Source organism: Humulus lupulus, chromosome 5 (genome assembly GCF_963169125.1).
Source record: "Humulus lupulus chromosome 5, drHumLupu1.1, whole genome shotgun sequence".
Taxonomy (NCBI): Eukaryota; Viridiplantae; Streptophyta; class Magnoliopsida; order Rosales; family Cannabaceae; genus Humulus; species Humulus lupulus.
Genome location: NC_084797.1, coordinates 184,547,551 through 184,560,786, shown reverse-complemented (window position 1 = coordinate 184,560,786; position 13,236 = coordinate 184,547,551). Strand labels below are relative to the sequence as shown.

At 37.6% G+C, this 13,236-nt stretch overlaps 1 protein-coding gene across 1 annotated transcript; it reads right to left on the bottom strand.

Annotated features, from left to right (window-relative positions):
- Positions 1–11,211: 11,211 nt before the first annotated feature.
- LOC133833878 (uncharacterized) lies at positions 11,212–12,476 on the bottom strand. Its single transcript, XM_062263486.1, has 2 exons — positions 12,067–12,476; positions 11,212–11,995 (listed from the first exon to the last, which is right to left on the bottom strand). The coding sequence occupies exon 2, from the start codon at positions 11,852–11,854 to the stop codon at positions 11,354–11,356; it is 501 nt and encodes a 166-aa protein (XP_062119470.1). The 5' UTR covers positions 11,855–11,995; positions 12,067–12,476; the 3' UTR covers positions 11,212–11,353.
- Between the last annotated feature and the right edge of the window lie 760 nt (positions 12,477–13,236).

Below are 13,236 nucleotides of genomic sequence, written 5' to 3'. Positions count from 1 at the left end.
ATCCGCAAGATTGTCTTCAGTTGCAATCTTCATAACCTTCACATCTCCCCTGGCCACATATTCTCGAATAATGTGATACTTCCTTTCTATATGCTTACTCTTCTTGTGACTTCGAGGTTCTTTTGAGTTGGCTATCGCTCCTGTATTGTCACAAAACAACACAAGCGGTTTATCCATTTCTGGAATAACACCAAGATCCGAATAGAACTTCTTTAGCCAGACTATTTCCTTAGCTGCTTCTGACGCGGCTATGTACTCAGCCTCCATGGTGGAATCTGAGATTGCAGACTGCTTTACGCTTCTCCAAATCACAGCTCCACCCCCAAGAGTAAACACCATTCCAGAAGTAGACTTTCTGTCATCGACATCAGTCTGAAAATCTGAATCGGTGTAGCCTACAGGGTTTAGAACACCACCCTTGTAGACTAACATATAATCCCTAGTCCGTCCCAAATACTTCAGGATATGCTTAACTGCTATCCAATGTTCCGGTCCTGGGTTTGACTGATACCTGCTCACTACTCCCACTGCATAGCAGATATCTGGTCTAGTACACAACATGGCATACATCAGACTTCCAACTGCAGATGCGTAAGGAACTTTTCTCATTGCATCTTCCTCTTCAGGAGTCTGGGGAGACTGCTTCTTTGAAAGATGAATTCCATGGCGAGACGGTAGACGCCCTTTCTTGGAATTTGTCATTGAGAAACGTTCAAGCACTTTATCAATGTAAGCTGCTTGAGATAGAGCTAAAAGTTTGTTCTTTCTATCCCTGATGATTTGGATACCTAGAACATAACTTGCTTCACCCAAATCCTTCATCTGGAATTGAGTGCTAAGCCAATTCTTCACATCTGATAATTTCTTAACATTGTTTCCAATGAGTAAGATATCATCTACATAAAGAACCAGGAATACCACTATTTGATTTGCCTTTAGTTGGTAAACTCAGGGCTCATCAATATTTTGTTCAAAGCCATAGGTTTTGATTATTTCATCAAACCTAAGATTCCAGGAACGAGAAGCTTGCTCAAGTCCATAGATGGACCTATTTAACTTACAAACTTTTCCTTCTTGTCCAGATACTTTAAATCCTTCTGGCTGATCCATATAAATGACCTCGTCAAGCTTTCCATTAAGAAAAGCTGTCTTGACGTCCATTTGCCAAATCTCATAGTCGAGAGCGACTGCTATGGATAGGAGGATGCGAATGGATTTGAGCATGGCTACCGGACTAAAAGTTTCCTCATAGTCCACGCCTTCTCTTTGGGTATAACCCTTTGCCACTAATCGAGCTTTATAAGTCTCAATATTTCCATCAACACCTCGTTTCTTCTTGTAGATCCACTTGCACCCAATGGCCCTAAAGTCACTAGGTGCTTCCACAAGATCCCAGACGGAATTTGAGTACATAGACTCCATTTCCTGTTTCATGGCTTCAAGCCATAGTTCCTTTTCAGGGCTAGCCATTGCTGTTTGAAAGACAATGGATCATCATCACTAGTGTCACCAACAACCATATTGGTTTCACCATCCAAACCATAGCGAACTGGGTTTCTAGAAACCCTCCCACTACGACGAGGCTCCGTGACTGTTTGCTCAGGAACAGTGGTACTTTCTTCATTTAAATCGACTTGCGTCGGTTGTACATGAAGAGTGGGAATTTCATCATCAACACGCGTTGATGACGATGGAACATTGGTTGGAGTCAATTCTTTAACCATCTCCTCTAAAACTACTTTGCTGCAAGGTTTAAAGTTCTTGACATAGTCATTTTCCAGAAAAGTAGCATTTGTAGAAGTAAACACTTTCTTTTCTGAATGACTGTAGAAAAGCCCACCCCGAGTACCTTTAGGATAGCCAACAAACATGCAAACTTCAGTTCGCGGTTCTAGCTTTCCCTCCTTTTTCCTCAGGACGTGAGCGGGACACCCCCAGATTCTATAATGGCGTAAACTAGGTTCACGACCATTCCAGCGTTCTAAAGGTGTTTTGGGGATTGATTTTGACGGCACGACATTGAGAATGTCATTTGCGGTTTCAATTGCATGTCCCCAGAACGAAGTTGGTAGAGTTGAGTAACTAAGCATGCATCTAACCATTTCCAATAAAGTTCTGTTTCGGCGTTCCGCTACACCATTTTGTTGCGGAGTACCTGGGGCAGTAAGTTGTGATAAAATCCCAAGTTCAGTTAAATGATCTTGGAACTGCATATCCAAATATTCTCCACCCCTATCAGATCGCAAGATCTTTAACCTTTTACCTAATTGGTTCTAAGCCATTGCTAGGAATTCCTGAAACTTTGAAAATGTTTCTGATTTCCTATGCATTAGGTAAAGACATGAGTATCTAGAGTAATCATCAATGAAAGTGACGAAATACTCAAAACCACCCCTGGCTTGTATATTCAAAGGTCCACAAACATCTGAATGCACAAGACCAAGTGGTTCTTTGGCCCTATCACCCTTTGCAGAGAATGGACGCTTGGTCAGTTTGCCTTCTAGACAAGATTCACAGACAGGTAATTCACCTAAGGTGAGTTCCCTCAAAGGTCTGTCCTTTGTAAGTCTTTGAATCCTATCATAGCCAATGTGACCTAGTCTCAAGTGCCATAAATACGTCATATTATTGTTATCGGTCTTTTGACGTTTATTGGTCCTAGGTTTAGCTACTTTGAATAAATCATTATTAAGAGCGAGGGGTTCATTAGGTCGCAGAATATAAAGCCTGTTTTCCAAACATGCAATACACAATTGTGATCCATTGAAAGAAATAGATATATTAAAACTTGTGAAAGTCATAACAAATCGTTCTAATTGCAACATGGAAACTGAAATTAAATTTCTACTAAAATCCGGAATAAAAAATACATCTTTTAAAATTAAAAATTTATTTCCGAACTTCAGACGAGCTCTTCCTCTAGCTTGGACCGCAATGAACGCTCCGTTCCCAACTCTAAGCTTTAAGCCGCCTTCGTTCACTTTCTCCCACATTTCAAGAAGTTGTAAAGAGTTACAAACATGGTTAGTAGATCCAGAATCAATAATCCAAACGGAGTTATCATTCTCTAAAACACATGTTTCCAAGATAAATGAACTATAATCATTACCTTTGTTTTTAGCTGCTAGAAACTTGGGGCAATCTCGTTTCCAATGCCCCTTCTCTTTGCAGTGAAAACATTTATCTTTACCTTTCTTGTTTTTCATGTTCTTCCCCTTAGGCGTCTGTGCACGTGGTTGTGCACTCGTCTTTGCAGCCTTTGCAGGCTTGGGGTTGTTTATTTGTCCACCTTTCCTCTTGTTTCCAGCTTTCGAAGACGAAGCTTGGTTAGCTTCAGCCTTAGCTAGTTGAGCAGCAACATCAGTGGTCTTATTTTCACCTCCTTTACTAGGTCCACCCATGATAGGTTCAATAATCTGAAGCTCGTTCATGAGTTGCGTCAGACCATAGTTGAGTTGATCACGAACGTGCAGACACGGTGCCATCCGAGAATTCACGGTTCCATCACGTTCGTGTGGAGACGATGTTATCCAAGCATTTACGATGCTATCAAGAACGTGCGGAGACGATGCTCGTTCTAGGGATTCCTCAATCATGACGAACTCGGAGTTGTCACCAATCAACTTTATGTTGATATTTTGCTTCCAATTATGGAAGTTTTCTCCGGTGAGTTTCTCCATCGAAAGTTGAGAAAGGATGGGAGTAGACACTACTTAACTTAAAACTACAAATTATCAATAAAGTAGAAATCAATCACATTTGCTCAATAAAACTTCTAATCACACAAATTTCAAGAAATAGCACAACATATACCAAAAATATGAAGATATGAGAAAAAATACCAAAAACAATCATATCTCTATTTCTTTAGGTTTTTAACTAAACTATGATATCCTTGTCCCGGTTGGCGAGAGTCAAAAATACCACTAGTTAAATAGAGTTGTAAACTCATTTAATAACGGACACCATTATTAACAACCTACTATTCGATCAAAATAAGAAAACAAAATTTCTTATTTTATGAGCTAGACCCACGGTTTCAATAATCATAGATTTAGTTCTAGTAGTCACCGTAGGGGTGAGTCTAGTAGAATTTGACCTATAATTATCTATCTTTCGAAATCTAACCTTGTCAAAATAACTAATGAACACCTTCCGTAGGGGGACGAATCAAAGCGCCTCGAGGCCCCATTAAGCTATTGACTTGTTAAACCAACGGTGGAGATCGAATAAAATTCTTAAAATAAGCTCATTATAAAATTAAAAATAGTATTTTTATTATTTATTTTTAGAAAATTAATGACTATGGTTTTCCAAAAAAAATTAAACAGATTAAAATTTTTAAAACCAAAGTCCTATAATTTCTTATTAATTCTAAAGTGTCACATTGAAAAAAATTCAATTAATTTAGAATTAATTTGTTGCTAATCAATATTTAGGTTTAACTAATATAATGAACCTATACAATTAAGTCCAACTCAGGTAAATGGGCCTTAACAATTGGGCTTGTATGGAGGAGGGCTGGGTCCAGTATATCGTTCCCACTACAAAGGCCCCCTATCTTCCATACAAGGTCCAAAAGACAGGAATTTAAACCTTCGTTTTATTAATTGTTATTAATTGATTAGGCCCACTATAGTCATGCAAAGCAAATGGGCCTTCACAAGTGGAATCACCCACAAGAGAGGAATTTAAACTTTACATTTTCTAATGGGCCCAAATAAAACCTATCATTTTATGAACATTTTATTTGGCAAAATACCATATATCTAACAAACATATGGGCCACTATATGCATCTAAGCCCAATTGCAAAAATACCACATATAGTGCAAACAGACATGTTATAATTGGATGGGCCTAATCATGTTACTATATGAGCAATTCTATGAATTTATGCAAAAATACCACAATTTATTTCATTTGCAAAAATACCACAATTAATTATCTAGAATTTATCAAAAAAAATTCAAATTAATTAAATTTTTACAAAATATAAGTCAATTTAAATGAAATTTATCAACAATTAACAATAGTTAATTTAAATTTCATTTATCAACAATCAACTTGGTTTTAGGTTAATTTAAAAAATATATATATATATATTTAATTTAAATAGGATTTATCAACAATTAACCAAAGTTAATTTAAATCCCATTTATTAAAAAAAATATTTTATTAATTGGCTGAAAAACATGATATTTTTCAAAATTAAAACCCAAATTCTTTGTAATCTCATTTTATTATCAATAAAAGAATAGAAATCATTTTTTGACTTGGTCAATCACTTTGCTCACATGTTTTATTTTCATGATTATTTATTTAATATAAACTTCTATTAAATCCCGAGCATATAGCTAATCTTATTTATAGTGACGTAATCACAGTGGAATATAAATATGATTATATGTTCAAAATAAGTTAGTCCTAAGATTAGTCAGTGCACCGGATTTACACTGACTTGCCAATCTACGATATGATCTACTTACACATTACAGTGTTATGTTCTTTCCAGAACATTAGCAAAGTAGATAAGATCGGATGTATTTGTTACATCGGACAAGACCGATATTGACAGTTGATAAGATAAGTAAACATACCGTTATTATCTATTCTAGTCATATCATATAGTTGACCATAGGTCAATTCAATCTCAATTCTGAGTGGTTAGTATTCTAACTGATTGTATTATTTGAGTTCTTTGACTTGTTCGTTACCAGCTTACCCTACGGACTAGCCCATACTTACATCTTGGGAACTCGGTAGTATAATTGAGTGGGAGTGTTAATCATAGATATGAACATCTATAGCTTTTGATGAAGAAGTGAAACGATGGTTTCCTTTTAGTTTGGTTCAAGGTGTTAAATGATAGAGATCTCATTTCAGTAATTAAATTAGTTTACTGAAATATCATTTACAAGGAACTAAGTGTTTTAAGGATAAAATACAATGAGGGGTAAAACGGTATTTTAGTCCTATCTCATTGTAGACCGTCTATAGAGGATTGAGTGACAATTATGGTTGTAACAATGGATAATTAATAGCGTATCTATATTTGTTATAGAGCGTTCTATGAATTCAAGAGTGCAATTCCAAGTCTACAGTGGAGTCACGATGAATTAATAAGTTAGTAAATTTATTTGTTAGATTTATGAAAACTTATTGGAGCTTGATTTCATAGGCCCATGGTCCCCATTGTACCTTGGATAAAATCATCTAGATAGTCTCAATTAATTGATTTAATCATCAATTAGAATTATCAAAGTTGACCAGGTCAATTTTGGATAGTTTCACAGAGTTGTGTAATTTTGAGAAGAAAAGAGAAATTATGGCAGATTTATTAATTAAGATAAATTGGTATCTAAATTAATAAATAAATTTAAATCAAGGTTCAAATTATAAATAATTAATTTGATAAAGGATTTAAATAATTATTTAATTAATTAAATCAATAGAAAATAACACAGGCCTTCATTTTAAGTCCAATGGGCTTATAATCAAATGGGAAATTTCACGGGCCTATAGCCCATGATAATTTCGACCTAGGGCTTCAAAATGGCTGTTATTTTATTAATTTTTTAATTAAATTAAATGGCCTAATTGAGTCTATAAAAGGAGTGCTTATAGAGAAGTTAAAAAAGGGTTTTTTTGATAAGTCATATTTTCTGATAGTTTTATATTCTCTCTAAACACAAGTCCTTTTCTAAGCCTCTTTGTATTTTCTCTTCTTCTCTCTATATCTATCTCATGTGTTGAGAATTGCCCACACTAGTCTAGGTGGTTCTAAGGATACATTGGAAGATCGTGAAGAAAATAGAAGATCGGTTCAGTTTCTTGATAATACTCTGCGACAGAGAGGATACAAGAGTTAGAGAAACTGAAGGAAGGACTCTTAATTCCGCTGCGTATACTGTAAGTATTCTATTTTTGTTTCTCTTTGAATTCAATTTTAGAAACATGTTTTAGGCTATCTCGTATTAATTTGTTTAATATTAGATATACATGAAAATAAATAAAGATCCTGTATAAGTTTTTCCAACAGTTGATGCATTGAGTCAGAAGGGCCCAAGATAGTTGTTCAGTTCGAGACAGATATCTGATAAATTAGCTGAGGAGATGATTAGAGCGGGTATAGAGTTGGTGGTCGATCAGTTAGCCAACATCACTCTTCAGTCTACACTCCTTGAGAAGATCAAGGAGGCGCAGGGGAAGGACTCCCAGTTGAGAGGGCACAGAGAGAATGTCTTAGTCGGAGCGACTAAGGACTTTTCTATCTCGGAGATGGGATTACTGAAGTATAAGGGTTGGGTTTGTGTTCTGATGGATTCTGATATCCAGCGAGAGATCTTAGATGAATCTCATACCACTCCCTATTCTCTACATCCAGGTACAATGAAAATGTACCAAGATTTGAGAGCTTTGTATTGGTGGTTGGGAATGAAGAGGGACGTGGTGAATTATGTGGCCAAGTGCTTAACTTATCAACAGGTAAAGGTTGAACATCAGAGGCCAGCAGGGTTATTGCAGCCTCTAGGGATTCCAGAGTTGAAGTGGGAGGATATCACCATGGATTTCGTGGTTGGTTTGCCGAAGATCGTGGGACAGCATGATTCGATATGGGTGATTGTGGATAGGTATACCAAGTCCGCCCACTTTGTACCTGTCAGGACAACTTATACTGTGGAGCAGTATGTCGAGTTGTATGTGAAGGAGATTGTTTGACTTCATGGGGCTCCGAGGTCGATAGTATTTAACAGAGACCCCACCTTCACCTCCAAGTTTTGGGAGAGTCTGCAGAAGGCTATGGGCACACAGTTTCGGTTTAGTACCGCTTATCATCCTCAGACAGATGGACAGTCTGAGAGGATGATTAAGATACTAGAAGACATGCTACGAGCCTGTGTGCTAGATTTTGGGGGATCTTGGAGTAAGTATCTCCATTTGATTGAGTTCTTGTACAATAATAGTTATCAGGCGAGTATCTGAGTGGCTCCGTATGAGATGCTATATGGGAGGAAGTGCAGATCACCTATCCATTGGGATGAGATGGGTGAGAGGAGATACTTGGGTCCTGAGATGGTTCATAGGACCAATGAGGCAATTGAAAAGATTAGAGCTCGAATGCTCGCCTCCCAGAGTCGCCAGAAGAGTTACTCGGACTTGAAACGCAGGAGCGTGGAGTTTCAAGTCGGTGACCATGTGTTCCTTAGGGTTTCACCTATGAGAGGAGTGAAACAGTTTGATGTTCGGGGCAAGATGAACCCTAGGTTTGTTGGCCCCTTTGAGATTCTGGAACGGGTTGGAGAGGTAGCTTACAGGTTGGCGATTCCTCCAGCCTTATCAGGGGTTCATGATGTTTTTCACGTGTCCATGCTCTGGAAGTATGTATCAGATTCTACACACATACTAAGTTATGAGAATTTGGAGCTGGACCAGGATTTATCATATGAGGAGAAGCCGGTTCAGATTCTCGATCGGAAGGATAAAGTTTTGCAGAGTAAGACCATCGCCTTGGTGAAAGTGCTGTGGAGGAACAACAAGATTGAGGAGGTGACGTGGGAACTTGAATCAGATATGCGGGGGCGGTATCCCAAGTTGTTCAAGTAATTTCGAGGATGAAATTTCTGTAAGGAGGGGATAGTTGTAGCGTCTCAAATTTGCTAATAAGGCTTAGGGCCTTGATTAGCGTGCCTGGAGGGCAATAATTGATTATTATATTAAATATGTGAATTTGATGAGTATGTGATTAGAAAATGCATGTTTAGGTGAATTAAATATGCATGTGGGCCCCGTCTGGTTATTAGGGGCATGTTTGTAATTTTAGCCTGTTAAGGGCATAAATGTAATATTTGTGATCCTTACCACGTGTGAGTGGTGATATATTTGTGATGCACGATCCGAGACGGTCCTAGGGAGCAGTTTAGCTAGGAAGTCACAACGGAGTCAAATACCTGACTCAGGAGGAGCCTAGGGGTATTTTGGGAATGTAAAATGTGTTCGAGATCTATGGAGTAATGGGTAGTAGTTTGGTAATGATTTGGACATGTCGGGATTAATGGGGATTTATAAGACTTCTGGGGGGCTTAACGGGGTATGGCAAATGACTAAATTGCCCTTGGGTTACCTAAGAGGTTAGGATAAGTCTAAGGGGAAATTGGGTCTTTTGCTAAGGTATAGGCTTATGTCTTTGGCTGCCAAGGTTAGAAGGGGTTAGAAGGAAAGAAATAAACAGAAGGAAAAACTCAGTTTTGCTTCCCTTTTTTTCTCTCCACCGATTCTCTCTCTCTCTCTCTCTCTATCTCTCTCTCTCCCTTTGGTGTCTTGAAACTTTGAAGAAATTTGGGGGTCTTGAGTTGAAGGATTGAGGGCTTGAAGTGTGTAGGAATTGCTCAGGCCGAAATTAATACAGAGGTAAGGATCTAAGCTTGAATTTTGTTTAATTTTCCTCTGTTTTGTTGGAATTTGAGGGGTTAGAACTTAGATAATTGAACTTGGGTTGTAGTAGGACTTTGGTTGGTTTCTTTAAGTTTATGTGTTGCTGTTAGTTTTGTATAAGTGGTTTGGGGCTGAATTCTGGGTTTAGGTATGGATTTGGGTTGATTTATGAGGTGTTGGCTTGTAGAATTGCATGGGATTTTCCGGGTTTCAGGCTCGTGTCGCGTCCCTGTTTATCAGTGCTGCGACCCGCTTGCGTTTTTAGCTCAAAGAATTTCCCAAGCATCGCGGCGCAAGGTTTGGGTGCCGCGGCCCGAGTCTGGCAGATGTGAGGCATTTTACCTCTATTTTGGGGTGCGTTGCGGCGCTTAGGGGGGGGGGGGGGGGCTCAAAAGTGGAATTTCGGCAAATTGAGAGTTTTTAGCTCAGGAACTTGAACGTTAAGGCTCGGGAAGGTTTTTACTACCCAGTTTGGTAGAAACCAAGGTCTCGGAGGTTAGAGTTATGTCTCGAAACTATTTAATGGATTAGGATTTGATAGTTGATTTTTTATTCATGTGTTGTGACTAGGATTTCTCTTAAAGGCTCGAGTTAGAGGACTGTGCTCGTGATCACGGTGCTCAGGTAGTTTGGGACACAGGTAAGAAAACTGTTGTACCTGTAGAGCAGGGCGAGGCCCTATAGTTTGTGTTGTAGGGCATGACCCTATATGATTATGTTGCAGGGCGTAGCCCCATTGATTATGTTTATATTTGTTTAAGTATTTGTTTAATTATGCTATGTGTGCATATATGTGAATGAATGGCAAGAGCTGGGAACGACGAAGGTCGAGAACGGTGAGGGCTGGGAACGGCAAAGGCCGAGAAAGGCAGGGCCGAGCACGGCAAGGGGCCGGGAGCAGCGTTAAGTACTCGGAGTGCGAGTTGCCAGGGTGAGACCCTATTGGATACCTGGGATATCCTCATGGTATAAACCGCGAACCCAGGGCCTGGTAAAGCACCTGGGACGGCATGGCCGTTATGTGTTTAGCCTATTGGCGGTTTCATTATGTGTTGAATGATGGTTATGCATATGTTATTTGCTTGTGTGAAGTTTTCTTGTTGGGCTTCGGCTCATGGGTGCTCTATGGTGCAGGTAAGGGCAAAAGGAGAGTCAACCAACCATGAGTACGGAGAGCGTGAAGCGACGCGTACATGTTTGCCCTGCCTGGCTGCCACGGCCAGGGGTATTTTTGGGAGATATTTGTATTGAGTCTAATTTTGTCGTTTAGTCGACTTTAATTATATTTTTGCGCTGTAAATGTTTCTAAATAGTATTTTGGGATCCCAAATCTTTAACACTTTATAATTTTTAATGAATGAGTACATTTTCAAATTATGTGACTTTTGTTATGGTTTAGCTACACTTTTAACATAAAACATCGATTAGCGAGTTAATTGCACGTTTTGAATTCGCTTAGTAATGACTCTAAGGAAGTAGGACATTACAGCAGGTTTTGGGATTCTTTTACATCAATAAAATACTTAGTGGACGTAGGTTATTACCAATCCTTGGAGCCGAACCACTATAAAATCCTTGTGTCGTTTACATTCTTAAATTTAGTTCTTTACTTGCTATCATTTTTTGTGACTATGTGTCGTTGACCAGATTGAGGGTCAACAGTCCTTAGTTAACTTGAAAACACTAACCAAGTTTTTAGTAATATCAGGCACTTTTAAAACAGTATTTAAATGCAAAGGAGAAGAAGAATTAGAGGGTAAAAGGGTTGGACCAATATGAGAGATTTGAAGTTTCTTATCATTCCCAACAGCATGAGTTTCACAACCATATAGGGAACAACTAAGTCAAGATTTTCCATACCAAATGCAACATGATTGGTAGCGCCGGTATCAACATACCAAACATTATCGTCACCAAAATCATAAAATAGAGGTGGTATCATGAGCATGGGGTTCATATTCAAATTCTTGCTCGATCAAATATGCCTTAGGTTGAGAACTTCCATATTTGGGAGTGATGAAGTTCTTGTCAAAACAGTAGTGAAAAACAACAACAGAGTGTCCAAACTGTAAGCAAACTTGACAAAGTAACCGATTGAAAGGCAGGGCCCCACGAGCATAGCCTCGACCATAGGATCTTGAACCTGAATCAGTACTCCCACCTCTACCAAAGTTTCCTGAAGACCTATATCCACCATTGTTGAACTGTAGAAAAGGGGTAAGAGAAAGATCAACAGCCATTTTCATGGAAAGTTCACCCATAGTGTGATGCCTTTCAAGACGACTCTCATGAGACATGAGTAAAGCTTGAATTTCTTCAAGAGAAAGAGTATCGCTGCGAGACGTAATACCCGAAACCATAGGATCAAACTCGGGTCCAAGACCATTTAGCAGAAGCAATACCACATCTTGATCATCCATATAACACCCAGCTATAACCAAACTATCACAAATAACTTTTACTTTGTCAATATAATCAGAAATTGCAATATTACCTTTATGAATACTTGACAGTTGAGCTTTGAGTTGCAGCAATCGCGCTTTCGATTGACTTGAGAATTTCTGTTCAAGGGCTTTCCACATTAAGTAAGAGGAAGTGAAAGAAGTGAAAGTAGCGACAGAGGCAAGAATACCTTCAGACATTGACGAACGAAGTCATGATAAGAGTAATTGGTCTTTTTTTCCAGACGGTAAATTCAGAATTGAGAGAGTCATCAACAAGCTTCATCGGAGGTAAGGAATTGGTGAGAAGAATTTCATCGAGTCCATGACCAATTACAATGGGAATCACTTGAGATTTCCAGGCCAAGAAATCCAGACGATCCAGTTTGAGCGTAAGAGAGGAATTGAGAGAATCGGAAAAGGGGTTCCACACATTTAGAGCAGTGGAAGATTGAGCAGTAGCATTTGTTGTAGAATTTGTTGCAGGAGCATTCGTTGGAGTAGGGTTTGAAGAATCTTCCATTGTTGACTTGAGTCAAGGGCTCTTGATACCATGAATGAACTAACGAGGCAAAGATTATTTTGAGAGTGAATAAAGAAAGTGTCTGAGAGAGTTTGGCAAAAGTTAACTCTTTCTTTGAGCCTAGAGCTTTGTTTATATTCCCAAGATTACAAGAAAAGCATTGCAACAAGGGTTTTTTTTTAGCTGTGGTCCCCATTCTTTACACTTTGTAACACTTAGGTCCCAAAAGTTGATTTTGTATCAGTTAGGTCCCTAACCCTTTCAAACCGTATCATTTAGGTCCCTAAATGCTATTTTTGTTTCTTTTTTCTTTGAGAATACATAAAAAAAAAATACAAAATAAATGGTGAATCATTCTTAAAATATTTGGACATTTAATTTATGGCAATAACATACATGACATGAAAAAAAATATTTTCATTGCATTTTAAAAAATATTTAATATATTTATAAATTAAATTAATGTTTTATTAAAAAAAATATTCTTACCTAAATTGTTGTTTTATAATTAATATTAATAACTATATTGTCTCGATTATCTTGATATTATCAATTTTTATTATGTTTATGATTTTTTATTTCATACATTCTTTTTAAAACTTAATGATAGTGTATATAAAGTGATTTATGTGTGTATATATATATACATATATAATTAGTTATAAGTTGCATTATTTAAAAAATTTGCAAAATAAAAAATAAATATGTACATTATAAATATTGATCTTCTCGTGATAATTCAGTTATAAATATTAAAAATTTGTAAGTAATAATTTTTTTTAATGAAAAATTAATTAATTTTTTAAAACCATTAAATATTTTTTTAAATGCCATGAAA